Below are 27541 nucleotides of genomic sequence, written 5' to 3'. Positions count from 1 at the left end.
GTACTTTAGATGGGTCTGTTTTTGTCCAGTGTGTGCAGGAGGGTTTTCTGACACAGTATGTAGACAGGCCAACCAGGGGCGATGCCACATTGGATTTGGTACTGGGTAATGAACCCGGCCAGGTGTTCGATTTAGATGTAGGTGAGCACTTTGGCGATAGTGATCACAATTCAGTTAGGTTTACCTTAGCGATGGGCAGGGACAGGTATATACCGCAGGGCAAGAATTATAGCTGGGGGAAAGGAAATTATGACGCGATTAGGCAAGATTTAGGATGTGTAGGATGGGGAAGGAAACTGCAGGGGATGGGCACAAACGAAATGTGGAGCTTATTCAAGGAGCAGCTAATGCGTGTCCTTGATAAGTATGTACCTGTCAGGCAGGGAGGAAGTTGTCGAGCAAGGGAGCCGTGGTTTACTCAAGAAGTTGAAGCGCTTGTCAAGAGGAAGAGGGCGGCTTATGTTAGGATGAGACGTGAAGGCTCAGTTAGGGCGCTTGAGAGTTACAAGCAAGCCAGGAAGGATCTAAAGGGAGGGCTAAGAAGAGCAAGGAGAGGACACGAGAAGTCATTGGCGGATAGGATCAAAGAAAACCCTAAGGCTTTCTATAGGTATATCAGGAATAAACGAATGATAAGAGTTAGAACAGGGCCAATCAAGGATAGTAGTGGGAAGTTGTGTGCGGAATCAGAGGAGATAGGGGAAGCGTTAAATGAATATTTTTCGTCAGTATTTACAGTAGAGAAAGAAAATGTTGCCGAGGAGATTACTGAGATACAGCCTACTAGGCTAGATGGGATTGAGATTCACAAGGAGGAGGTGTTAGCAATTTTGGAAAGAGTGAAAATAGATAAGTCCCCTGGGCCAGATGGGATTTATCCTAGGATTCTCTGGGAAGCCAGGGAGGAGATTGCAGAGCCGTTGTTGTTGATCTTCAAGTCGTCATTGTCGACAGGAGTAGTGCCGGAGGACTGGAGGATAGCAAATGTTGTCCCCTTGTTCAAGAAGGGGAGTAGAGACAGCCCTGGTAATTATAGACCTGTGAGCCTTACTTCGGTTGTGGGTAAAATGTTGGAAAAGGTTATAAGAGACAGGATTTATAATCATCTTGAAAAGAATAAGTTCATTTGCGATAGTCAGCACGGTTTTGTGAAAGGTAGGTCGTGCCTCACAAACCTTATTGAGTTTTTCGAGAAGGTGACCAAACAGGTGGATGAGGGTAAAGCCGTGGATGTGGTGTATATGGATTTCAGTAAGGCGTTTGATAAGGTTCCCCACGGTAGGCTATTGCAGAAAATACGGAAGTATGGGGTTGAAGGTGATTTAGAGCTTTGGATCAGAAATTGGCTAGCTGAAAGAAGACAGAGGGTGGTGGTTGATGGCAAATGTTCATCCTGGAGTTTAGTTACTAGTGGTGTACCGCAAGGTTCTGTTTTGGGGCCACTGCTGTTTGTCATTTTTATAAACGACCTGGATGAGGGTGTAGAAGGGTGGGTTAGTAAATTTGCGGATGACACGAAGGTCGGTGGAGTTGTGGATAGTGTCGAAGGGTGTTGTAGGGTACAGAGGGACATAGATAGGCTGCAGAGCTGGGCTGAGAGATGGCAAATGGAGTTTAATGCGGAGAAGTGTGAGGTGATTCACTTTGGAAGGAGTAACAGCAATGCAGAGTACTGGGCTAATGGGAAGATTCTTGGTAGTGTAGATGAGCAGAGAGATCTTGGTATCCAGGTACATAAATCCCTGAAAGTTGCTACCCAGGTTAATAGGGCTGTTAAGAAGGCATATGGTGTGTTAGCCTTTATTAGTAGGGGGATCGAGTTTCAGAGCCACGGGGTCATGATGCAGCTGTACAAAACTCTGGTGAGGCCGCACCTGGAGTATTGCGTGCAGTTCTGGTCACCGCATTATAGGAAGGATGTCGAAGCTTTGGAAAGGGTGCAGAGGAGATTTACTAGGATGTTGCCTGGTATGGAAGGAAGGTCTTACGAGGAAAGGCTGAGGGACTTGGGGTTGTTTTCGTTAGAGAGAAGGAGGAGGAGAGGTGACTTAATAGAGACATACAAGATAATCAGAGGGTTAGATAGGGTGGATAGTGAGAGTCTTTTTCCTCGGATGAGGATGGCAAACACGAGGGGACATAGCTTTAAGTTGAGGGGTGAAAGATATAGGACAGATGTCAGAGGTAGTTTCTTTACGCAGAGAGTAGTAGGGGCGTGGAACGCCCTGCCTGCAACAGTAGTAGACTCGTCAACTTTAAGGGCATTTAAGTGGTCATTGGATAGACATATGGATGTAAATGGAATAGTGTAGGTCAGATGATCGGCGCAACATCGAGGGCCGAAGGGCCTGTACTGCGCTGTAATATTCTAATTCTAAAAAAAAAGTTTTTTCCTTTTGTCTTGGTGGCCTTAGTGCTGTCTTCACTATGTACTTCTACGGTGCTTGTTGAAATTTTTAAAAATGATCCTTTCTGTTTTCAAAGTGATTCCTGACAACGCAGCCGGCCACTGATGTCATCAGGCTGCGCCAAGGTGTGCACATACTCAGATAGTCTCCTGCTCTCTGCGCGTGTGCTGCGCTCTGACTAGCCAGGACTGGTTAGCGCATGCGCCGATGACATCATCGCGTGACGTGAGCATCTTTGGGCAACGCGCCTGGTCGGCCTCTGTGCATGCGCTTTACGCGTACAGCAATGAACACTAACCCATGCGTCAAGCTCCACTCCCCCCCCCCCCCCCGCTGCTCTCTCCGGCTGCTCCGCTCTCCCCCGGCCCACTCACTTGCTTGCCCCCGTCCCGCTCCGCTCCCCCCCGCCCCGTCCCCGACCTGCTCTGCTCCCGCCCCCCCCCCAACCCGCTCTGCTCCCCCAACCCCCCCGACTCGCTCCGCTCTCTCCCCCCCCCGGCCCACTCCCCTCCCCCACCGGCCCACTCCCCTCCCCTCCCCCGTTCCTATTTGAACTCTTTCAACCTGTTTCATTTCCAATAAGCCACTGCAGTGCCACCTAGCGGTAGTGTTGTCAGCAAATGCAGCCTTCTGGTTTTGCTACCATCTCTTCCTTATAACCCATCTAAACACTTTTGCAGCTTTCCTATATACTTTTCCTATTTATTCTGGCTTTCACCTTTTTATCTGCCTTATAAGTTGTTCCATGGAATCCAGACCTTAAACATCTGACCTTTATCCCTTGCTGAAACATATTAGATTTGTACATTTTGTACACTTTCCACCTCATGTTTAAATATTTCCCATTGTTTTAGATATGCTTCCTTTTGCCAGTTTTTCCTTCCATTCAATCCAATTTAGGCAGTTTCATTGTGGTAACTGTTTCATGGATGTTTCACTGCCCACTATAGTTCACTGCCCTTCTCCAATTCATTACCCAGAACTGCTAAAGTAATGTTTCCTTCCTTGTTTGAGTATTGAGTTAAAACATTTTAGACTTGCTTGATTTAGCAATTTTTCCTTTTATTGCTTTCCACATCCTGATTGTTTTCATTTTTTAAATTTTCTTATCCTATTTGAACTCTTTCAATAAAAGCAAAATACTGCGGATGCTGGAAATCTGAAACAAAAACAAGAAATGCTGGATTCACTCAGCAGGTCTGGCAGCATCTGTGGAAAGAGAAGCAGAGTTAACGTTTCGGGTCAGTGACCCTTCTTCGGAACTCTTGAACTCTTTCAACCTTTCTGTTTCATTTCCAATAAGCCTGGAGTTTGCTTTCCCTTCCAAATTATCTATCCTATCTTTTTCTTTTCTCTCTCTTTCCACCCCCCACCCCAAACACTATTATTAAATTGTCTCCCATAGTTCTTGTTAACCTCGTTATGAGGATATTGATCCCATTTACGTTAAGCTTAAAATAATAAGGAAGCCAAGGACAAGATGCTGTTTATGAGAAGCAAATGTTGTAGCAGCGTAAATCAACTAGCATGTTCTGGAGATTCACAATTTACAGTGCATCTCTTAATTGTTGGCCGACTGGCACATTAATAACAGCATTCGTCATTAACACATTTTTCCAGCAAGGTTCAGTCCAATATGTAAATGATGAAATATGAATACGTCTTATTATCGACTGTAAAATCAATTTGTTTTGCTCACTCAAGTATTAAGGAGCAATAAAGGTTCTTCATGCCAATTGAGAGTATTAAAATATTCTCCATAATTTTGTTTTCAGACCAAAGATGAACTTTGACCCCCAAAGGTGAAGAAAAAGACAATGGAGCGATATGGTTACATAGACATCAGTTTTTAGTTTGACTGCATAAAGATGCTTTTAATAGTAAGCAACTCTGGAACGCTTACAAGATCCTGTGCAGGCTGCTATAAATACGTACACTAAAGGAAAAGAATTTGGTGACTTACAATTGAAAGGAGATACCTCATAGTTGCCACAAATCTGTTACTCAGCTGAATAAAATATTTGTTAATTCAAAATTACTAAGATTTTTCAGATTTTACTAAAAACAAAATGCTGTATTCCAAATTCAGCTTTTTTTTTTAAGGTGACCATAACTACGCAAGTGTTAAATAAATGAATAAAAATGCAATATGCCAAAAATGATTCACTGATAGGAAAACTGAAGCTATGTTTATATTGTGGAACTACTTTCTTTAGGACAGTGTCCTCCTGTTTTATTTCCAAAGACCCTATTGTAACAGCCTGCACTTGTTCACCATTTATCTACACATTTAAAATAGACAGCTGGAGAGGTTTAAGACACTAGGGTTGCTGTTAGCTTGATTGAATGAACTACAAATAAATAATGAGAAAATGAGACCTGTGGTGTTTGAGTATGCAAACATGAATGTTCTCTATTTCTCTTGGATGACACACTTTAAAGATCTTCAGATACAATTGATCTTAAGGAGGATTGAACAAAGAATAATGCAACAATTGGTGCTACTTATACTCACAAGTAAACAAATTTTCTGCTTTTATCATTTTCAGAATATTATCAAAATGTTACATATTATGTGAGTGGTTATCTGTTTTTCAAACGTTTTTTAAAATAAAAGCGTACACAATTTTTGGGTCTGTTTGTATTACCTAATATTACCTCACTATATGTGTTACTATTTAAATCTTGGAGTTCATCGTGAAATGTTTTTAATACAAAATGCCATACATATTTAACACAAAGCATTACATGAGTCGAAATTTGAGGTAGTTGCCAAAGCTCATTATGATGTCCTACCATTTCAAAGCCTCTGTGCCAAAGTAAATTTTTAGTAAATGATTTGAGAAACAATTTTATTTCAGTGTTAATAACAGTAGAAGAGTGTGATTTGAAGTAGAGTCTCAGCTTCTGTAAGGAAAATTTTAACTATTCTATGGTATCATTTTAAAAAGGGACTAAAATGGAATAGCTCATCAAAGTAATTTGGATTTTATTTCTTTACTTGAAAGAGCTTGAATCTATTAAATTGTCTTGGATACTTCAAGGGTTAAAGTCAGCTTCATTCGTACCTTTTTCCAATGTCATTGCATTAGAAAGATGAATGTGTCCTCAACCTTAGTGTGTGGCACAATGGAGATTAATAAGATACTTTGCCACAAAGCAGATCACAGTCCCAGTTTCCAGTATGGTGAGTTCCTTTTACGGGCTGGCCACCAGAGAATGCCAGACATTTTCCCCTCAGGGATGGGGAGGGTGGGAAAAGAGCAGCATGTGAACCACATCAGTCTATCAATACGAGGCCTGACTGCAGTTTACCTACCAGTCTGTTTTCTTAGCCAGTGAATGATGTGTAGACCTTGGAGATCTAATTAGGAAAAACTTAATTGAAAAACAGCAGAGGGACATTCTCTAATCTGTTAAAGTTTTCTGGAATTGTTGAGCAGAGACTGGAAGCAAAAGTCTGTCAGCTAAACTACTCCAAATCCAGACAGTGCATGCTACTTAGAATTTTATTGAGACATTACTTGTAATTTTCAAGTAATGGAAACTGTACACAATGGATTTATAGCGATCGCATTTTTGTAGTTATAAGTTGCATCATAAATGACGCTAGTGGTGTTTTTAATATGTTTATGAAATGTTACAGCATTATACAACTGAAACCAAGAAGTATTGTAGAGACTGGTAGCTTATTTTTTCTACAGGATAGCAATCTCTTATTTAGTAAAACTATACTGGGATAGTCAAAGGTGTTGGTTTTGACCATCTTTTATACATAGGTATTTTCTTGAACTATATAAAATAGTCTGCTGTGCTTCACTTTGTAAGACTGTTAAGTATTTTAAATTGCAAGCGCATAAAACCATTTTGTATGGCATGTTTACTGAAGACAATAATAAATGTAAAGTATATTGCTGCTTTAACTTTGCATTGGGAAAGTTGAAATTGTGAAAATATAATGGTACACTGATGAAAAAATTTTCTTTGAGTTTATTATAATTTTTTTTAACTTTTCCTTCCATTTGTAATTTGTGAAACTTTGTTTTAAAATAAACAGTAGACTCACTGCACCAGCGAGAAACAGAGGCTGGGAATTTCCCAGAAGGGTATAGGTCCTGATGCCGGGGCCATATGCGGGTCCCATGCCCGCCTGGACAGCCAGCAGCTTCCTGGTGGCAGCCTCTTAATTGGCTGCCACTGGGCCCGCCATCCAATTAAGGACAGCAGGCTGGCTGTCCATGCTGCTGACCCAAGCAGGGGGCCGGCAACTCTGCAGCCTTGGCAGTGCCACTGTGAGAGGTGGCTGTTGCTGAGGCTGCAAGAGAGGCGCCCTCGCAGGGGACTTAGAAATTTTTTTTTCTGCTGGCGCCAGGCAGACAAGCAGTGGTGAACAGAGGGGTAACCCATCCAGCGGCAGCATTGGGGCCGTGGGGTGGCCTTTGCTGCTGGATCCCCCCCCACCCCCCCCCACCAATCCCCTGAAGGCCGCCTGCATGTAGCTGGTGGCCTTCCCACATGGCAGGGGCCGCTCTGCCACTGGCAAAATGCCAGGAGGATGGCCCCTAATTGGTTAGATTGGCGGCCCGCCTCCGGTCGGTGAGCGGCTGAGCCACTGCCATTCCTGCAGCTGGTAAAATGGCCCGGCGGGGGGATAACATCGGGGAGCCCTCCCAACGGGGCTCCCTGGCATTTTATTTGCATTCTTCCCCCCCCACCCCACCATCCCCGCCTCTGAGTCCAACAAACGGGGGCCGGTATAATCTCACCCAAAACCTCTTTCTGGCAACTGGCAATTAAATATAAGGCTGTTTATGATTACCTGGAAGAGTATTTGGAGCAGAAATTACAGTAACAAGAGCTTAAATTTATATAGTGCTTTTAATATTTTAAAAAATGCGCCAAAATGTTAACAGAGGCACAATCAGACAAAGAAAATATTAGAAGGGGTGACCATAAGTGCACATACTAGCATCATAGTAAGCAAAAGAACCCAGAGTTTTGGATGTTTAGTATTCTTTTGTGCAAAAGAGGATTTTTCTTTGGATTGCTTGTTATTTTATACATTAATTTGAGCTGCATGGACATAAATTGAATGAAACTGTATCTTGTGGGTGTAGGTAATATTAGTTGATCTCTCATGGTGTTGACCATAGGGAAGCAAGACCAAGTACAATCTTTGAGTCCTGCGAGACCGAGTGCTTAACTCGGGAATTTGGTAAGTTTGGGAATTTGGTGCAATGGGGCTGGAAAAGAACTTGGAGTGGAATTGTCCAGCTATCATGGCCCATGTGGGCATTAATGACATAGGTAAGACTAAGAAAGAGGTTCTGCTGGGGAATTATGAGCAGCTAGGGGCTAAATTAAAAAGCAGAACCACAAAGGTGGTAATCTCTGGATTACTACCTGAGCCACAAGCAAATTGGCATAGGGTAAGATCAGAAAGTTGATTCCCTGGCTGAAAGATTGGTGTGGGTGAAATGGGTTTTGATTCATGGGGCACTGGCGCCCATACTGAGGAAAGAGGTAGCTGTACCATTGGGACAGCCTTCACCTGAACCATCCTGTTTTTCAATTTAGCCTCTAGCTGTTCATAATTCCCCAGCAGAACCTCTTTCTTAGTCATACCTATGTCGCTGGTACCCACGTGGACCACAATAGCTGGACCCTTCCACTTCCACTCCCAAGTTACTTTCCAGCCCCGAGGAGATGTCCTTAACCCTGTCGCTGGGCAGACAACATAGCCTTCGGGACTCATGCTGTCCGCTGCAGTGAACAGTATCTATCCCCCTAACTATACTGTACCCTACTAATACAACATTCGTTTTTACTCCCTACACTTGAATGGTCTCCTGTACCACACTAGTGTCCTGGCGAATTGTATAACTAGGGCTGTAGAGAGCACTTTAAACTAAATATTGGGGTGGGGAGGGTTCAGGTGAGGAGAAAGTTAACAAGAAAGGGCAAGGCAATAGTACAGCACAGCAATATGCATAATGATAACCAGAGTGTGACAGGAAGGGACAGAGTGTACAAACATGCACCAGCAAATAAGGTCAGAACATTGTAATAAGGCAGAATTAAAAGCAGAATTAAAATGCACACAGCATTTGTAACAAGATGGATGAATTGCACAACAGAAATAAATATGATATGATATAGCCATTACAGAGACGTGGTTGCAAGTTGACCAAGGCTGGGAACTAAATATTCAAGGGTATTTGATATTTCAAAAGGATAGGAAGAACAAAAAAGGTGGCTCTGTTAATAAAGGATGAGATCAGTACAGTAGTGAGAAATTATCTTGACAGAAGATCAAGATGTAGAATCAGTTTCGTGGAGATGAGAAATATAAAGGGAAAGAAGTCACTGGTGGGAGCAGTTTATAGGCCCCTAACGGTAGCTACACTGTAGGACAGAGTATATATCAAGAAATAATGGGGGCTTGAGGGAAATTCTGCAATAATCCTGGGAGATTTTAATCTTCATATAGATTGGACAAATCAAATTGGCAAAGGTAGTCTGGAGGATGAGTTCATAGAGTGTATTCGGGTCAGTTTTTTCGAAGAATATATTCTAGAGCCAACCCACGAGCAGGCTATTTAGAACTGGTAATGTGTAATGAGATAGGATTAATGAATGACCTCATTGTAAAGGATCATCTAGCCAAGAGTGATTATAACATGATAGAATTTCAGATTCAGTTTGAGTGAGAAATTTGGGTCTGCAACGAGTGTCTTAAACTTAAAGGCAATGACAAGGGTATGAAGACAGAGTTGGCTAAAATGGACAGGGAAAATAGGTTATAAGGTAAGACGTTAGAGAAGCAGTGACAGACATTTAAGGAAATATTTCATGACTCTCAACAAAGCTATATTCCATTGCAAAAGAAAGACTCTATGAGAAGGATGCACCATCCCTGGCTAACGAAGGAAGTTAAGGATGGTATTAAATTGAAGGAAAAGGTGTACAATACTGTGAAGAAGTGGGTTCCTGTTCGTGGGGCAATGGCACAAATACTGGGGAAAGTGGCGGCTGTACCGTTGGGACAGTCTACAACTGAACCATGCTGGGGCCCGTATTCTAGTGATCTGCATAACTAGGGAATTAGAGAGGGTATTAAATTGAATAGTGGGGGTAAGGGATCAAATTTGGGAAGATATGGGTTTTTTTTTTATTCATTCAGGGGATGTGGGCGATGCTGGCCAGGCCAGCATTTATTGCCCATCCTTAATTGCCCTTGAGAAGGTGGTGGTGAGCTGCCTTCTTGAACAGCTGCAGTCCATTTGGGGTAGGTATACCCACTGTGCTGTTAGGAAGGGAGTTCCAGGATTTTGACCCAACGACAGTGAAGGAACAGCGATATAGTTTCAAGTCAGGATGGTGTGTGACTTGGAGGAGAACTTGCAGGTGGCGGTGTTCCCATGTATTTGCTGCCCTTGTCCTTCTAGTTGGTAGAGGTCGCAGGTTTGGAAGGTGCTGTCTAAGGAGCCTTGGTGGATTGCTGCAGTGCATCTTGGAGATGGTACACACTGCTGCCACTGTGCGTCGGTGGTGGAGGGAGTGACTGTTTGTAGATGGGGTGCCAATCAAGCGGGCTGCTTTGTCCCAGATGGTGTCGAGCTTCTTGAGTGTTGTTGGAGCTGCACCCATCCAGGCAAGTGGAGAGTATTCCATCAAACTCCTGACTTGTGCCTTGTAGAGGGTGGACAGGCTTTGTGGAGTCAGGAGGTGAGTTACTCGCCTCAGGATTCCTAACCTCTGACCTGCTCTTGTAGCCATGGTATTTATATGGCTACTCCAGTTCAGTTTCTGGTCAATGGTAGCCCCTAGGATGTTGATAGTGGGGGGATTGAGCGATGGTAATGCAGTTGAATGTCAAGGGGAGATGGTTAGATTCTCTCTTGTTGGAGATGGTCATTGCTTGGCACTTGTGTGGCGCAAATGTTACATGCCACTTATCAGCCCAAGCCTGCATATTGTCCAGGTCTTGCTGCATTTCTACATGGACTGCTTCAGTATCTGAGGAGTCACAAATGGTGCTGAACATTGTGCAATCATCAGCGAACATCCCCACTTCTGACCTTATGATTGAAGGAAGGTCATTGATGAAGCAGCTGAAGATGGTTGGGCCTAGGACACTACCCTGAGGAACTCCTGCAGTGATGTCCTGGAGCTCAGATGATTGACCTCCAACAACCACAACCATCTTTTTTTGCGGTAGGTATGACTCCAGCCAGTGGAGGGTTTTCCCCCTGATTCCCATTGACCTCAGTTTTGCTAGGACTCCTTGATACCATACTCGGTCAAATGCTGCCTTGACGTCAAGGGCAGTCACTCTCACCTCACCTTGAGTTCAGCTCTTTTGTCCATTTTTGAACCAAGGCTGTAATGAGGTCAGGAGCTGAGTGGCCCTGGCGGAACCCAAACTGAGCATCACTGAACAAAGTTATTGCTAAGCAAGTGCTGCATGATGGCACTGTTGATGACACCTTCCATCACTTTACTGATGATTGAGAGTAGACTGATGGGGCGGCAATTGGCCGGGTTGGACTTGTCCTGCTTTTTGTGTACAGGACATACCTGGGCAATTTTCCACATTGCAGGGTAGATGCCAGTGTTGTAGCTGTACTGGAACAGCTTGGCTAGGGGCGCAGCAAGTTCTGGAGCACAGGTCTTCAGTACTATTGCCGGAATATTATCAGGACCCATAGCTTTTGCAGTATTCAGTGCCTTCAGTCGTTTCTTGATGTCACGCTGAATTAATCGAATTGGCTGAAGTCTGGCATCTGTGATGCTGGGGACTTCAGGAGGAGGCGGAGATGGATCATCAACTCGCCACTTCCGTCTGAAGATTGTTGCAAATGCTTCAGCCTTATCTTTCGCACTGATGTGCTGGGCTTCCCCATCATTGAGGATGGGGATATTTGTGGAGCCGCCTCCTCCAGTTAGTTGTTTAATTGTCCACCACCATTCATGACTGGATGTGGCAGGACTGCAGAGCTTCGATCTGATCCGTTGGTTATGGGATTGCTTAGCTCTGTCTATCGCATGCTGCTTACGTAGTTTGGCACGCAGATAGTCCTGGGTTGTAGCTTCACCAGGTTGACGCCTCATTTTGAGGTATGCCTGGTGCTGCTCCTGGCATGCCCTCCTGCACTCCTCATTGAACCAGGGTTGGTCTCCTGGCTTGATGGTAATGGTAGAGTGGGGGATATGCTGGGCCATGAGGTTACAGATTGTGGTTGAGTACAATTCTGCTGCTGCTGATGGCCCACAGCGCCTCATGGATGCCCAGTTTTGCATTGCTAGATCTGTTCGAAATCTATCCCATTTAGCATGGTGACAGTGCCACACAACACGATGGACGGTATCCTCAATGTGAAGGCGGGACTTCGTCTCCACAAGGACTGTGCGGTGGTCACTCCTACCAATACAGTCATGGACAGAAGCATCTACAGCAGGCAGATTGGTGAGGGCAAGGTCAAGTATGTTTTTCCCTCGTGTTGGTTCCCCCACCACCTGCCGCAGACCCAGTCTAGCAGCTATGTCTTTTAGGACTCGGCCAGCTCGGTCAGTAGTGGTGCTACCGAGCCACTCTTGGTGATGGACATTGAAGTCCCCCACCCAGAGTACATTTTGTGCCCTTGCCACCCTCAGTGCTTCCTCCAAGTGGTGTTCAACATGGTGGAGTACTGAGTCATCAGCTGTGGGAGGGCGGTAGATGGTAATCAGTAGGAGGTTACCTTGCCCATGTTTGACCTGATGCCATGAGACTTCTTGGGGTCCGGAGTCGATGTTGAGGACTCCCAGGGCAACTCCCTCCCTACTGTATACCACTGTGCCACCACCTCTGCTGGGTCTGTCCTGCCGGTGGGATAGTGATTGCAGTGTCTGGGACATTGTCTGTAAGGTATGATTCCATGTCAGGCTGTTGCTTGACTAGTCTGTGGGACAGCTCTCCCAATTTTGGCACAAGCCCCCAGATGTTAGTAAGGAGGACTTTGCAGGGTCAACAGGGCTGGGGTGGCCGTTGTCGTTTCCGGTGCCTAGGTCGATGCCGGGTGGTCCGTCCGGTTTCATTCCTTTTTATCAACTTCGTAGCAGTTAGGTACAACTGAGTGGCTTGCTAGGCCATTTCAGAGGGCATGTAAGAGTTAACCACATTGCTGTGATTCTGGAGTCACATGTAGGCCAGACCAGGTAAGGACAGCAGTGAAGCAGATGGGTTTTTACAACAATCGACAATCGTTTCATGGCCATCATTAGACTAGCTTTTAATTCCAGTTTTATTAATTAAATTCAAATTCCACCTTCTGCTGTGGTGGGATTCGAACCCATGTCCTCAGAGTAATACCCTGGGTCTCTGGGTTACTAGTCCAATGATAATACCACTATGCCACCGCCTACCCTTAAAAATCAAGGATAAAAATCATGGTAAATGGAGTACAGGCAAGGCAAGAGAGAAAGGTATTAATATGGGCAATGATACAGACTGAAAGGAAGGGACAGAGCCTACAAATCTAAGAGTAAATCAACAGATAAGGCTAGAGGTTACAATAATAATAAAAGGACAAAACTAAAGGCTCTGTATCTGAATGCATGGAGCATTCAAAACAAAACAGATGAACTGAGAGTGCAAATAGAAATAAATAAGTATGATTTGATAGCCATTATAGAGGCATGGCTGCAGGATGACATAGATTGGGACCTGAATATTGGAGGGTACATGGCATTTAGGAAGGACAGGAAGGTCGGAAAATGTGAAGGGGTAGCTCTGTTAATTAATGGTGATAGCGCAATAGAGAGGGATGACCTAAGTTCAGGAAACCAGGATGTAGAAGGAGTTTGGGTAGAGATGAGAAATCATAAAGGCAAAAAGTCACTTGTGGGAGAGCAGGCCACCTAACATTAACCACACTGTAGGACGGGGTGTAAAGGAAGAAATAATGCCAGCTTTTCAGAAAGGTATGGCGACAATAAAGGGGGATTTTAATCTACATATAGACTGGAAAAATCAGATGGGCAGAGGTAGCCTAGATGAGGAGTACATAGAATGTTTTCGGGATAATTTCTTGGAACAGTACGTTCTGGAGCCAACCAGAGAGCAGGCTATACTAGACCTGGTATTGTACAACGAGATAGAATTAATTAATGACCTCATAGTTAAGGCACCCCCTAGGAAGCAGCAATCATAATATGATTAAAGTTTACATTCAGTTTGAGGGAGAGAAGCGTGGGTCCAAGCCTAGTATTTTAAAATTAAATAAGGGCAATTATGAGGGCATGAAAGCAGAGCTAGCTAAAGTGAACTGGCAAATTAGGTTAAGGGATAGGTCAATAGAGATGCAATGGCAGACATTTTAGGGGATAATTCAGAACACACAGAATAGATACATTTCAACGAGAAAGAAAAATTCTAAGGGTGGGACCCGCCATCCGTGGTTAACTAAAACAGTTAAAGATAGTATCAAACTTAAAGAAAAAGCCTATAATTGCTCAAAAATGGAGGAAGGTCAGAAGATTGGACAGAACGTAAAAAACAGCAAAGAATGTCTAAAAGATTGATAAGGAAGATAAAGTTTGAATACGAGAGAAAGCCAGTTAGAAATATAAAGACAGATAGTAAGAGTTTCTATAGATTTTTTAAAAATAGAGTTAACAAAATGCTCCTATAGAAAGTGAGTCTGGGGAATTAATAATGGATAATAAGGAGATGGCAGATGAATTGAACAGGTACTTTGCATCGGTCTTCACTGTAAAGGATACAAATAACATCTCAGAATTAGCTGTAAGTCCGAAACTGAAAGGGAGGGAAGAACTCAAGAAAATGACAATCACCAGGGAAATGGTACTGAACAAATTGTTGGAGCTGCGGGCTGATAAGTCCCCGGGTCCTGATGGACTTCATCCTAGGGTGTTAAAAGAAGTGGCTAATGAGATAGTTGATGCGTTAGTTTTAATGTTCCAAAATTCCCTAGATTCGGGGAAGGTTCCGTTAAATTGGAAAATAGCAAATGTAACTACTTTATTCAAAAAGGGAGGGAGAAAAAAAGCAGGAAACTACAGGCCTGTTAGCTTAACATTGGTCATAGGGAAAATGTTAGAAGCTGTTATTGAAGACATTATAGCAGGGCATTCAGAAAACGTCAAGGTAATCAGGCAGAGTCAACATGGTTTTATGAAAGGGAAATCATATTTAACCAATTTGTTGGAGTTCTTTGAGGGAGTTACATTGCTGTGGATCAAGGGGAACCAGTGGATGTATTGTACTTAAATTTCCAGAAGGCATTTGATGAGGTCCCACATCAAAGATTATTGCAGAAAATAAAAGCTCATGGTGTAGGGGAGTAACATATTGGCATGGCTAGAAGATTGGCTAGCTAACAAGAAGCAGAGAGTAGGCATAAATGGGTCATTTTCTTGTTGGCAAGATGTAACAAATGGTGTGCTACAGGAGTCTGTGCTGGGGCCTCAATGTTTCACAATTTATATAAATTACTTAGATGAAGGGACCAAAGGTATGGTTGCTAAATTTGCTGATGACACAAAGATAGGTAGGAAAGTAAGTTGTGAAGAGGACATAAGGAGGCTACAAAGGGATATAGATAGGTTAAGTGAGTGGGCAAAGACCTGGCAAATGGACTATAATGTGGGAAAATGTGAAATTGTACATTGTGGCAGAAAGAATAAAAAAGCATATTATCTAAATGGTGAGAGATTGCAGAGTTCTGAGATGCAGAGGGATCTGGGTGTCCTAGTGCATGCATGGCAAAACGTTAGTACGAAGGTACAGCACGTAATTAGGAAAGCTAATAGAATGTTATCGTTTATCGCGAGGAGAATTGAATACAAAAGTAGGGAGGTTTTGCTTCAGCTATACAGGGCATTGGTGAGACCACATCTGGAGTACTGTGCTCCTTATTTAAGGATGTAAATGCATTGGAGGCAGTTCAGAGAAGGTTTACTAGACCAATACCTGGAATGGGTGGGCTATCTTACGAGGAAAGATTGGACAGGCTAGGCTTGTATCTGCTGGAATTTAGAAGAGTATGAGGCGACTTGATTGAAACATATAAGATCCTGAGGGGTCTTCACAGGGTGGATGTGGAAAGGATGTTTCCCCTTGTTGGCGAATCTAGAACTAAACACTGTTTAAAAATAAGGGGTCGCCCATTTAAGACAAAGATGAGGAGAAATTTTTTCTCTCAGAGGGTCTTGAGTCTTTGGAATTCTCTTTCTCAAAAGGCGGTGGAAGCAGAGTCTTTGAATATTTTTAAGGCAGAGGTAGATAGATTCTTCATAAGCAAGGGGGTGAAAGGTTATTGGGGGTAGATGGAAATGTGGAGTAATCGCTTCAGCCTTGAACTTATTGAATGGCGGAGCAGGCTTGAGGTGCCAAGTGGCGTACTCCTTCTCCTAATTCATAAGTTTGTATGTTCGTAGGCCAGAGGATTGGGAAAATTTTAGAAACCAGCAAAGGATGGCTAAGAGAATAATAAAGAAGGAGTAATTAGAGTATGAGAGCAAACTAGAAAGAAATATAAAACAATAAAGCTGCTACAAATATACAAAAAGGAAAAGATTAGCTAAAGTATGCATTGGTCCCTTAGAGGATGAGACTGGGGAATTAATAATGGGAAACAAGGAAATGGCAGAGACTTTGAACAAGTATTTTGTATCTGCCTTCACAGTAGAAGATACAAAAAAGCATCTCAAGAATGGTAGAAAATCAAAAGGCAAAAGGGAGGAACTCAATCGCGATCGGTACAGAAAAAGTACTAGGAAACCTCATGGGGCTAAAGGCTGACAAGTCATCTGGACTTGATGGCCTGCATTCTAGAGTCTTAAAATAAGTGGCTGCAGAGATAATGGATGCATTGGTTATAATCCAAAATTCCCTAGTTTTTGGAAAGGTCCCAACAGATCGGAAAACCACAAATATAACATCTCTATTCAAGAAATTGGGGCAGTGGGTGGGGTGGTGGTGCGACAGAAAGCAGGAAACTATAAGCCAGTTAGCCTAACATCATTGGGAAAATGCTAGAATCCATCACTAAGGAAGTAGTAGCAGCACATTAATGCAATCAAGCAGAGTCAACGTGGTTTTATGAAAGGGAAATCATGTTTGACAAATTTATTAGAGTTCTTGGAGGATGTAACAAGTAGGGTGGATAAAGAGGAACCAGTAGATGTCGTGTATTTGGATTTCCAAAAGGCATTTGATAAGGTGCCATATAAAAGGTTACGACGCAAGATAAGAGCTCAATGTGTTGGGGGTAATATATTAGTATGGACAGAGGATTGGCTAACTAACAGGAAACAAAGAGTCGGGATAATTGGGTCATTTTCAGGTTGTCTAACTAGTGGAATGCCACAGGGATTAGTGACAGAGCCTCAACTATTTATGATCTATATTAATGACTTGGATGAAGGGACCCAAATGTGTTGTAGCCAAATTTGCTGACGATACAAAGACAGGTAGGAAAGCAAGTTGTGAGGAGGACACAAAGTATCTCCAAAGAGATATAGATAGGTTAAGTGCTTGGCAAAAATTTGGCAGATGGAGTATAATGTGTGGTTTGTCCACTTTGGCGGGAAGAATAGAAAAGTAGAATGTTACTTAAATGGAGAGAAACTGCAGAATGCTGCTCTACAGAGAGATCTGGGTGTTGCACCAAGATGTAGCTTGGCTGGTGGTGAGAAGAGCCCTCCCCATCAGATCCTTCCTGCACGCCCGAAGTCTCACCCCTCCACACAATGCCCCCACGGTGGCTGTGGTGGGGAAGAGACGGGTGCCCACCTCCTTCTGGAATGTGTCTTTACAAAGCAGGTGTGGAAAGAGATGCAGTGGTGTTTGTCGAGGTTCATCCCAAGCAGCTCTGTAACACAGGAGTCTGTGCTCTATGGGCTGTTCCCAGGGACTCACACCGAGACAAATATCAACTGCTGCTGGAGGACTATCAATTTGGTGAAAGACGCCCTTTGGTCTGCCCTAAACTCGCTGGTCTTCCAGCGCAAAGAGTTGTCCACGACCGAATGTTGCAGACTGGCACGTTCCAAGGTCCAGGACTACATGCTGAGGGACGCACTAAAGCTCAATGGGGAAAGACCACTGTGTAAGGCCCCCCCACCAAGCTGAACTGAGGGGCTGGATCCATGGGAAACCCCTCGAACTGTATTGGGAAATTTTTCGTTTGCTGTAAAATGTGAAAAATGAATCTGGCACTTCAAATGAAATGGAAGGGTTGTGAGGCAACTCATGATTGTATTGAAGGAAACTGATCTCCCTTGCAATGTTTGTAATTTTTGACTTGGTGCTGTTTGAAACTGTTTGGTAATGTATTTTTTACAGATTTTTATGAATAAAGTATATTTTGGAAATAGAAAAAAAGAGATCTGGGTGTCCTTGTATATGAATCACAAAAAAGTTACCATGCTTGCACAGTAAATAATTAGGAAGGCACTGTGGCGCAGTGGTTAGCACCGCAGCCTCACAGCTCCAGGGACCCGGGTTCGATTCTGGGTACTGCCTGTGCGGAGTCTGCAAGTTCTCCCTGTGACCGCGTGGATTTTCGCCGGGTGCTCCGGTTTCCTCCCACAGCCAAAGACTTGCAGGCTGATAGGTAAATTGGCCATTGTAAATTGCCTCTAGTGTAGGTAGGTGGTAGGGAATATGGGATTACTGTAGGGTTAATATAAATGGGTGGTTGTTGGTCGGCACAGACTCGGTGGGCCGAAGGGCCTGTTTCAGTGCTGTATCTATAAATAAAATAAAATGGAATGTTGGCATTTATTGCAAGGGGTTGGAGTATAGAAGTAGGGAAGTCTTGCTACAACTGTACAGGGCATTGGTGAGACTGCACCTATAGTACTGTGTACAGTTTTGGTCTGCTTACTTAAGGAGGGATATACTTGCAATGGAAGCAGTTCAGAAAATGTTCACTCGGCTGATTCCTGAGATGAAGGGGTTGTCTTATGAGGAAAGGTTGGGCCTATACACATTGGAGTTTAGAAGAATGAGAGGTGATCTTATTGAAACATATAAGATTCTGAGGGAACTTGACAGGGTAGATCAGAGTTGTCCAACATACGGCCTGCGGGCCAGGATGCGTCCCACCAAAGGTTTCCATCCGGCGCACGGAGGTAAACTGTACCCGACCATTCCTCATCCTCGCCAAGGGTCCGTGACCGGTAATTTCAGAGATGATAAATTTACCATTGGCCTCTTGTTTCCGAGCAGATTAGCTTTTTAAATAAAAATCACACTATCTATTTCACAGCTGAATTGAAATTTCTAAGCTTAGATCTGTATCTAATCCTCATTAACACTCCTTTTCATATTCACAGCTGACAGGTGCTGAGAGCGGGAACAGCAGCTTCCAAACTTCAGACAGATTTGAGGTTTTCTGGTGGGCTTTTTAAAAAAAATTGGAACCTGCCAGAAAATCCCGAATCTGTCCAAAGTTCGGAAACCGCTGTTCCCGCTCTCAGCAACTGTGAGAAAGGCAGAGAGGGACAGATATAGAGAGATGGAGGACAGAGAGAAGGGGAATGACACAGAGGGGAGGGAACAATACAGAGTGGGGGAATGATGGTGGGAACAGAGAAGGGGGACACAGAAAGGGAGGGGGAGATAGACAGAGAGGAGGGAGAGGGAATGATCAAGATCACTTCTGACAGATGGAGACCTAAAGGAATACTCCATATCGATACTAGAAGTGTGCAGGCAGATATTATCCACTTGTGCAAGCAAAGTTATCTCACTAAATCAGTGTTCAACTAGTGAAGAGAAGGTAAGTCAATAAATTATCATTTAAAATCTCATTTAAAACTTCTTCACAAAAATGCATATTTATTGTTTTGATAGTAAGATAAATTTTTAATGCCTTTATCTTACTGAAATAGTCTCACCAGCTCCCTATGTAAGACAAAAATTGTAATGTGCCCCCCCACTCTCCGCATGAAAGGTTGGACACTCCTGGGGTAGATGTTGAGAGGATGTTTCCTTCGTGAGGGAATCTAGAACTCGGGCACAGTTTCAAAATAAGGGATCTCCCATTTAAGATGCAGATGAGGAGGAATTTCTCCTCTCAGGAGTGTGTTAATCTTTGGAATTCACTTATCCAGAGAGCAGTGGAGACTTGGTCATTGAATATATACAAGGCTGAGTTAGATTTTTGATCTACAAGGGAGTCCAGGGTTATGGGGGGGCCAGGCAGGAAAGTGGAGTTAAGACAAGAATCAGATCAGCCATAATCTTATTGAATAGCGGAGCAGGCTCGAAGGACCAAACGGCCTACTCCTGCTCCTATTTCTTATGACCAAGGTTGCAAACAGACTGGCTTAATCTCAAGCATGCCAGGAAGAGGAATGGAGGTGGTAGCTAGCAAAAGGAGTTTGGAACAGGCACCGAAAAGAATGGCTTCAGTCTTCCCATTATTTAATTGGAGGAGATTTGTGCTCATCTAATACTGGATGTTGGATAAGCAGTCTGATAATTTAGCAACAGGGGAGGAATTGAGAGAAAAGGTCTTGATACTAATGATGTTACTAACAAATGAAGTCATGCATGACAGAATATAATGAAAAATTAATTTGTAAAGCAATAAAAGGAAAATCAAATCAAATATGTTACTAAATTTTTTAAGAATAAAAGGAAAGCATAGAAGAGGTAGTGTGATACCAAGGCCGAGACACCACAATAAAACAAGTTCAATACTTTAAAAACCTCAAGCACATTAAATTAGTTGGCAAAGTGTTTAATTTAAAAATGGATTTATTTTTGCAAATATTAACATGTTGGAAACAGAATAAAATCAATGATACAGTTTACATACTATACATGATTAAAGCTTGACAGCGTTTTTCTTAAATTCTTGCTCAGAGAATGTGATTGACATCTGAATTGGCAAATAGAGCACTGGGACGTGCGTGCGCCTCTCTGGACGAGGAGGTACTTTCCGCAGAGCTGATGTTAAACGATGCAGGGGTTGAAGGATTTGGTCTCAGTGGAAATGGTGTGTTTCTTCTTAATCGTTCCCAACGTCTCGAGCTGCCGCAGTATTTTTTTGCTGTGGGATGTTTGGAGGTTTTGAACCGGGAGTGGGGGTTGGGTGAGCACGTTGTTCACTATCGGATATCGGGATTTCAGTTTTTACGTTTCCTGTAGTTTAAATGTTCTTGTTTGTACACTCCAAACAGCAGCAGCATTCTTTTCGCACCAAGATGTTTGGAATTTAGTTAAATGTCCATAGCAGATTTAGTAACTCAGTTCCTCAGCAAGACAGGTTCGTAGTACTCAAGGGCATTGTTTATTTGACCAACAAACTTGGTTTATTAATGGAACCTGGTAGGCTGGACCAGTTACAGATAATACTATCAATCAGTTCTCTAATCGGTAAAGTAATTCTGGTTGGACAAGCTGTAGGAAGCTTATCAGTACTCGGTACTGATATAAGCTGCACAGTTTTAGCTGATAAAATTCCAGCAGTACCCCTGTAAACATTTAGGAGTGCATAAGGTTTGTTCTTGCCAGTCTGCATTTATGTAAGTGGGATACGTGCCAACAGCAGAGCATGTATATATGCCATGTCGACCAAGCGGAAATTCTACCTGTGTGGATTTCTTAGTTGTTTAGGCATGGTGATGGATTTCCACTTATCAAATACCAAGTTTACAAAAAAAACTAAGAAGAAATTTATCATGGGTGGTGGTGCTAAAAGGATGGTATTGGATCAGTTTTGACAAGGTTCCTCATGGCAGACTGATACAAAAGGTGAAGTCACATGGGATCAGAGGGGAGCTGGCAAGATGTATACAGAACTGGCTCGGTCATAGAAGACAGAGGGTAGCAGTGGAAGGGTGCTCTTCTGAATGGAGGGATGTGACTAGTGGTGTTCTGCAGGGATCAGTGCTGGGACCTTTGCTGTTTGTAGTATACATAAATGATTTGGAGGAAAATGTAGCTGGTCTGATTAGTAAGTTTGCGGACAACACAAATGTTGGTGGAGTTGCGGACAGTGATGAGGATTGTCAGAGGATACAGCAGGATATAGCTCGGTTGGAGACTTGGGTGGAGAAATCAGATGGAGTTTAATTCGGACAAATGTGAGGTAATGCATTTTGGAAGGTCTAATGCAGGTGGGAAGTATACAGTAAATGGCAGGACCCTTAGGAGTATTGACAGGCAGAGAGATCTGGGCGTACAGGTCCACAGGTCACTGAAAGTGGCAACGCAGGTGGATAAGGTAGTCAAGAAGGCATACGGCATGCTTGCCTTCATCGGTCGGGGCATAGAGTATAAAAATAGGCAAGTCATGCTGCAGCTGTACAGAACTTTAGTTAGGCCTCACTTAGAATATTGCGTGCAGTTCTGGTCGCCACACTACCAGAAGGACGTGGAGGCTTTGGAGAGGGTACAGAAGAGGTTTACCAGGATGTTGCCTGGTTTGGAGGGCATTAGCTATGAGGAGAGGTTGGATAAACCCGGATTGTTTTCACTGGAACGACGGAGGTGGAGGGGAGACATGATAGAGGTTTACAAAGTTATAAGCGGCATGGACAGAGTGAATAGTCAGAAGCTTTTTCCCAGGGTGGAAGAGTCAGTTACTAGGGGTCATAGGTTTAAGGTGTGAGGGGCAAAGTTTAGAGGGGATGTGCGAGGCAAGTTCTTTACACAGAAGGTGGTGAGTGCCTGGAACCTGTTGCCGGGAGAGGTGGTGGAAGCAGGTACCATAGAGACGTTTAAGAGGCATCTTGACAAATACATGAATAGGATGGGAATAGAGGGATACGGACCCCGGAAGTGCAGAAGGTTTTAGTTTAGGCAGGCATCAAGATCGGCGCAGGCTTGGAGGGCCGAATGGCCTGTTCCTGTGCTGTACTGTTCTTTGTTTTATACACACAGCCTGACATTCAATTCCATTTCACTCAATGGAATTGAATATCAGGTGATACACAACTGGTGGTCGATACGATAGGACTGGTTTTGCGCTACTGCCCGAGACAAATTTCTACCCTGATAACAACAACTTAAATTTAACATAATAAAACGTTCCTCTACGCTTTCCAGGAGTATTATAAAACAAAGTATGACACGAGCCACAAAAGGAGATATTAGGTCAGATGACCAAAACCTTTGTCAAAGAGATAGGTTTTAAGGAGTGTCTTAAAGGAGCAAAGAGAGGCGGAGAGTTGTAGGAAGGATATTCCAGAGCTTAGGGCCTAGGCAACTGAAGTTTTGGCCGCCAGTGGTGCAGCGATTAAAATCAGGGATGCACAAGAGGCTAGAATTAGAGGAACGCAGTTATCTTGGAGGGTTGTGGGGCTAGAGGAGATTACAGGGATAGGGAGGGGTGAGGCCTTGGAGGGATTTGAAAACAAGGATGAAAATTTTAAAATAAAGATGTTGCTTGACTGGGAGCCAATGTAGGTCAGCAAGCACAGGGGTGATAAGGAAACCGCACTGGGTGTCAGTTAAGACACAGGCAGCAGAGTTTTGGATGACCTCGGAGGAAATTTTATGCTCTCCCCCACAGCAGATTTGGAGTCGGTGAGAGCATAAAATTGGGTGGGATAGTGGAGGGGGGATGTGGTTTCCCGCCTCCGCCAAAATTTAGTCTGGGCTGGGCCTTCCCGTCCTGCCGCCAATTGAGGCCATTAACTGGGCAATTGACCCCACTTAAGGGCCTCATCCCACCACCAATTAGATGGGCAACCCTGTCGCCAAAAGAAAGCACAGCACAAAAAACCATGCAGGCTGCTTCCTGGGGATGGGGGAATGGGGAGGGGATGCGGGGGGTGGAGGGGATGCGGGGGGTGGAGGGGATGGGGGAATGGGGGGGGTGGAGGGAATGGGGGGGGTGGAGGGGATGCGGGGGGTGGAGGGGATGGGGGAATGGGGGGGGTGGAGGGAATGGGGAGGGGATGCGGGGGGTGGAGGGGATGGGGGAATGGGGGGGGTGGAGGGGATGGGAATGGTGGGGGGGGGGGTTCCCTGTTTAAAAGGCAATTAGTGCATGAACAATGGAACCGGCAATGGCAAGGTGGAGGGGAGGGGGAAGGGTGGGGGGCAGGGGGGCCCAGCTGAGAGCCAACCCCCAGCCCTTGCTTGCAACCCCCCCATGAGACCCCTCCCACCTTGACCTACCTGTGACCTGGGTCCAGCGATGCTCCTGGGCCTCCAGTAGGTGCTCCTCTGGCAGCAGCCACCACCTCCGCGGTGGCGCTGCACAGTGGAAGAGCTGCCGCCTGTGGTTGGCCAGCAGTTCTCCAAAGGCAGAACTTCTGGCAACAGGGTCCTTGATCCCGTAGAAGGCACACCCCTGTCCACTTAAGTCCCTGATTGGCACTAAATTTGGTGGGGCCTTCCAGAAAAGAGGTGATGCAGGGTTCTGGGCATCGCTTTTCCCGGACTTCAACACCCCCATCACCAGCATAAAATCTCAGCCCTCAAGTTTATGGAGAGTAGAATGTGGGAGACCAACCAGGAGTGTGTTGGAATAGTCAAGTCTAGAGGTAACGAAGGCATGAATGAGGGTTTCAGCTATAGACGAGCTGAAACAGAGGCGAAGTTGGGCGATATTATGGAGGTGGAAAAGGCAGTCTTTGTGATGGCAGGCATATGAGGTCAGAAGCTCATCTCGGGGTCAAATATGACACCATGGTTGCAAACAGACTGGCTTAATCTCAGACTGTTGCCAGGGAGAGGGATGGAGTCGGTAGCTAAGGATCCTGTAACGGTGGAGTTTACAAACAGGCAATTTGATTTCAAGTAGTTTTGAGGAAAGAAAATCTATAATTCTCTACTGGAATCATTATGTTTAACAATATTAATGACATTGAAAATTCTGTTAGTAGATAAATATTTCACAACAGAAAAACAGACATCCCATTCAAATTCATTACAAGAAGTGGGTTTAATGGTCTAGCAATTTGGACTGAGCCATTTAATGTATGCAACTGATGGAGGTTGGAGGATAAAGTGAACTGATGGATATTGAACCAAAACCCTAATTTTGTAAGAAAGACAACTTTCATAAAATATTTTCTTCTTCCATCTTACTTCAGTAGAAGTAATTTAACTTTTGTGCTGATGTTTTCAATTCAAAAACAGTTATGTGCATTATTTTAAGAACATAAGTTGCTGGCATGTTAGATTGTGCATTAGTTTTGGTGCATTGAAATGGTAATTTATGTTCTTGATTTTTCAGGTTAAATTAAAAATACCATTTGGGGGAAAAGTTCTGAATGCAATCTATACAGTACCAAATGCTCCTTTCACACATGGAGTAATCCTTACACACGGTGCAGGTGGAGACATGAACTTCCATCAGCTAGTATCCATGACACAATTCCTGGCTTCCAATGGGATCCTATGTCTTAGATTCACATGTAAAGGCCTCAACCTAGACTATAGAATTAGAGCTTACAGGGCAGTGATGGTAAGATTAAGTTATTCTATGTGCAATTTGTTTAAAAATTTTCTGGCTGATTTTCTGCTCCGGTATTTTGTTTGCTCCTACTTATCATTTCTCCCTCCTCTCTGAAGAATATTAATCCATTTCTGGGTACTATTTCACAGGCTCCAGTTCTCCAGTACTTCATACTTCAAACATTCAGCATTTGAGCGTGAATCTTGACAGTGAGCGTCAGCAGACTATGCGGTTGTGGGGTGGCATTACTACTACCCCAGTGTTGTCTTCATACAGTGTCCACACATGTATACATTACAGTGGTCACTGGAAGTGATCAGGAATGGAGACTATGGTTGAGTTTCCCCTCCCTAATCCAGGGGTGTTGACAGCCAGTTTGGCTGAGATTGGCTAACTCAGCACAGAATGCTGATTAACTCTGGAACCTTTCCAGTTTGCATGGCTCAACCACTCCCTGAGCTAATGGGCAGCTCGCTTAAGTCCTTTTGAAAGTCACACTTTTTTCTCACTTTGGATTACTCTACATTGTAACTTGCCATCTCAATAATGATTATTGCAGGAATATCTAAAATCATCAAAGGAATATGAAGTGAAAAGCTGGTTTCTTGGGGGTAGGTGAAAACTTTCCTCATCAGTAACACTCATCATTAACTATTTCTACATTGAATAGAATGTGTATGAAAAGTTGATTTCTTCAAAAAAATTAATTACCAGAAATGTGGATGTGTAAGCAATCTTTGTTTCCCAGGTCGTTCCATGGGATCTAGAGCTGCTGCCTGTATCATCAAGCAGTGTAAGGACAGCCCTGATGAAGAACTTGTGCGAGGTCTCATTTGCCTGTCATATCCACTACATCCACCAAAGCAGCACAGTAAGCTTCGATCAGAGGATCTGATTCTTGTGCGCCACCCAGTCCTTCTGATTTCTGGATCAGCAGATGAAATGTGTGAGAAAGTGAGTCACAGTGAAACAATTTTTCCGACTAATGGAAGTACTGAGGGATATCCACTAGACTGCTGTGCATTAATTTGATGTTGATGGTTCTTTTTATGAAAATATAACCAGAAGAAATTGCCATAAACTAGGTTGATCCAATGCCTGACAAGATGCCACGAGGACAGTAACATAAGTTGACGTAGCTTTGTAACTGTAGTAAAGATTATTGCTGTTTTACTTTTCTATTATCCACAGTCTCTTTGGTGCAACACTACTGAAGTGTAAGATGTAGACCTTTTACATAATGTCCAAAATCCATGCAAAAAGGGTAATTTTTGATGTTAGCTCTGGTATCCTTTCTAATGTGCAACACCAGGAACAGGTTCAGTGCCTTAATGTGAGATTTGTCTGGGGATACTGCAAGTGTTATTGCTAGACATAATCTGAAAATGAGGGGTGCTTAATTCTGGCAACTATACTTAGTAATTAGTGAGACAACTTAATCTGCTGTAGATGAAGCATTTTATAAAGTAATTGTTTACAGTAAAAAGGGAAGCCATCATAAAGCATAAAGTTTGAGTAAGCATTGAAGGGTTCAGTGTAATATGCTAATGTTATTTAATGTATTATATTGATTATGCTGCTAAATTCTGATTGATATTTGTATTTATTGATGATATTAAAACCATTTGCAATTGTAGGATTTGTTGGAAAGCATATTGAACCAAATGCCAGTGGCTGTCAAAGTACACTGGGTATTAGGAGCTAGCCATGGAATGGAAGTTAAAGGACGAGCAACAGAAGACATCATGGCAGAAATTAATACTGAGGTCCTTTCATGGATTAGAGAAATCCTTCAAGAGAAATAAGATTTAAATGATTTGCGTGGTGATCATAGATGTCAACAATTAAAACAATCTCATTTGTAATATGCGTATCATGAATGGTTTTGATTACCTAGCTGCTGTGAAACCTCCAACACCAAACATTGGACAAGAATTGTTTTATCCTAATTAGGGTATTCATTGTTACTTAAAGTAAAACAAGCTTTCCAATATCTGAGCACTTAAACTAAATGTTACTGCAATTTATGCTTTGGGGCTTCTTTATGTCTGTAAAAGAACATATTTTAGCAACTTTATCAGTAAAATATTCAGTCATACATGCCATTAAATAATTACAATGCAAATGAGGTTAAACACAAACTTTCATTTAGCCTCAGACGTTTCATTAATATATGTCGGATCTGCTGCTAGAAAATCTAAATAATCAGATAGCAGTGGGAAAATACAATTAAAAGTAATAAAATAAGAGTAATACCCATATCTAATTCCAATAATATAGCCAGATGTGATCATTTAGCATGTGGTCATTTCTTGCCCCATCATTCATGGTATAGTTCAAATCCATGATGAAAACACATTCGTCATTCTAATTGTGGCAAGATGTAACTTATGTGGAAAATTCTATTGCATATACCTTCATAGAAAAGATATAATGTGATGTTTTTAAGTTGACACATAACTATTAAAAATCTGGCTGTCTCCTGTAAATGTATTCTGTACTATTTCAGTGTTTGAACAGTAGGTTGACCAGGGCTGCTGAGATATATATCAGTTTTTTTTCTTGTGTCATTGTTTTCTATCTTCTCTTTGAATTCAGTTTTGTTTGGTCAGATTTGATCTCTTAGACTCAAAATCCTAGAATTTTAAAGCACAAAAGGGGACCATTTGGGCAATCATGCTACTGCTGGCTTTCTGAAGG

The 27541-nt window shown here is 43.2% G+C and overlaps 2 protein-coding genes across 6 annotated transcripts in view; both read left to right on the top strand.

The window, feature by feature from the left end:
- The window catches only part of poglut2 (protein O-glucosyltransferase 2), a 112208-nt gene extending 105888 nt beyond the window's left edge, over positions 1–6320 (top strand). For 2 of the 5 annotated variants that reach the window (XM_068034097.1, XM_068034096.1), the window contains one exon: positions 4184–6320. Coding sequence is in view for 2 of the 5 variants with exons in the window: in XM_068034094.1 (XP_067890195.1) it covers positions 4184–4201 (18 nt within the window). In the remaining 3 variants the exon portion in view is untranslated. Of the gene's footprint in view, positions 1–2484; positions 2534–4183 lie in introns of those variants that run through there. The other 3 variants (XM_068034093.1, XM_068034094.1, XM_068034095.1) reach the window with 3 other exon arrangements.
- A 14005-nt stretch (positions 6321–20325) lies between these two features.
- Positions 20326–27330, top strand: tex30 (testis expressed 30). The gene is made up of 5 exons (XM_068034104.1): positions 20326–20425; positions 24620–24850; positions 25401–25452; positions 25590–25795; positions 26479–27330. The coding sequence occupies exons 1-5, from the start codon at positions 20390–20392 to the stop codon at positions 26644–26646; spliced, it is 693 nt and encodes a 230-aa protein (XP_067890205.1). The 5' UTR covers positions 20326–20389; the 3' UTR covers positions 26647–27330.
- Positions 27331–27541: the final 211 nt, after the last annotated feature.

The sequence above is a fragment of the Heterodontus francisci genome, chromosome 6, assembly GCF_036365525.1.
Source record: "Heterodontus francisci isolate sHetFra1 chromosome 6, sHetFra1.hap1, whole genome shotgun sequence".
In the NCBI taxonomy this organism is placed as follows: Eukaryota; Metazoa; Chordata; class Chondrichthyes; order Heterodontiformes; family Heterodontidae; genus Heterodontus; species Heterodontus francisci.
Note: the sequence above shows the minus strand (reverse complement) of the source record. Positions and strands in the feature narration are given on the sequence as shown.

Bases quoted from the DNA above. Each gene is read 5' to 3' on its own strand.
- tex30 (XM_068034104.1), top strand. From the start codon at position 20,390: ATGCAGGGGTTGAAGGATTTGGTCTCAGTGGAAATG. The intron at 20,426-24,619 runs GTGTGTTTCTTC...TTGATTTTTCAG, and splicing joins ATTTGGTCTCAGTGGAAATG to GTTAAATTAAAAATACCATT. The intron at 25,796-26,478 runs GTGAGTCACAGT...TTGCAATTGTAG, and splicing joins CAGATGAAATGTGTGAGAAA to GATTTGTTGGAAAGCATATT.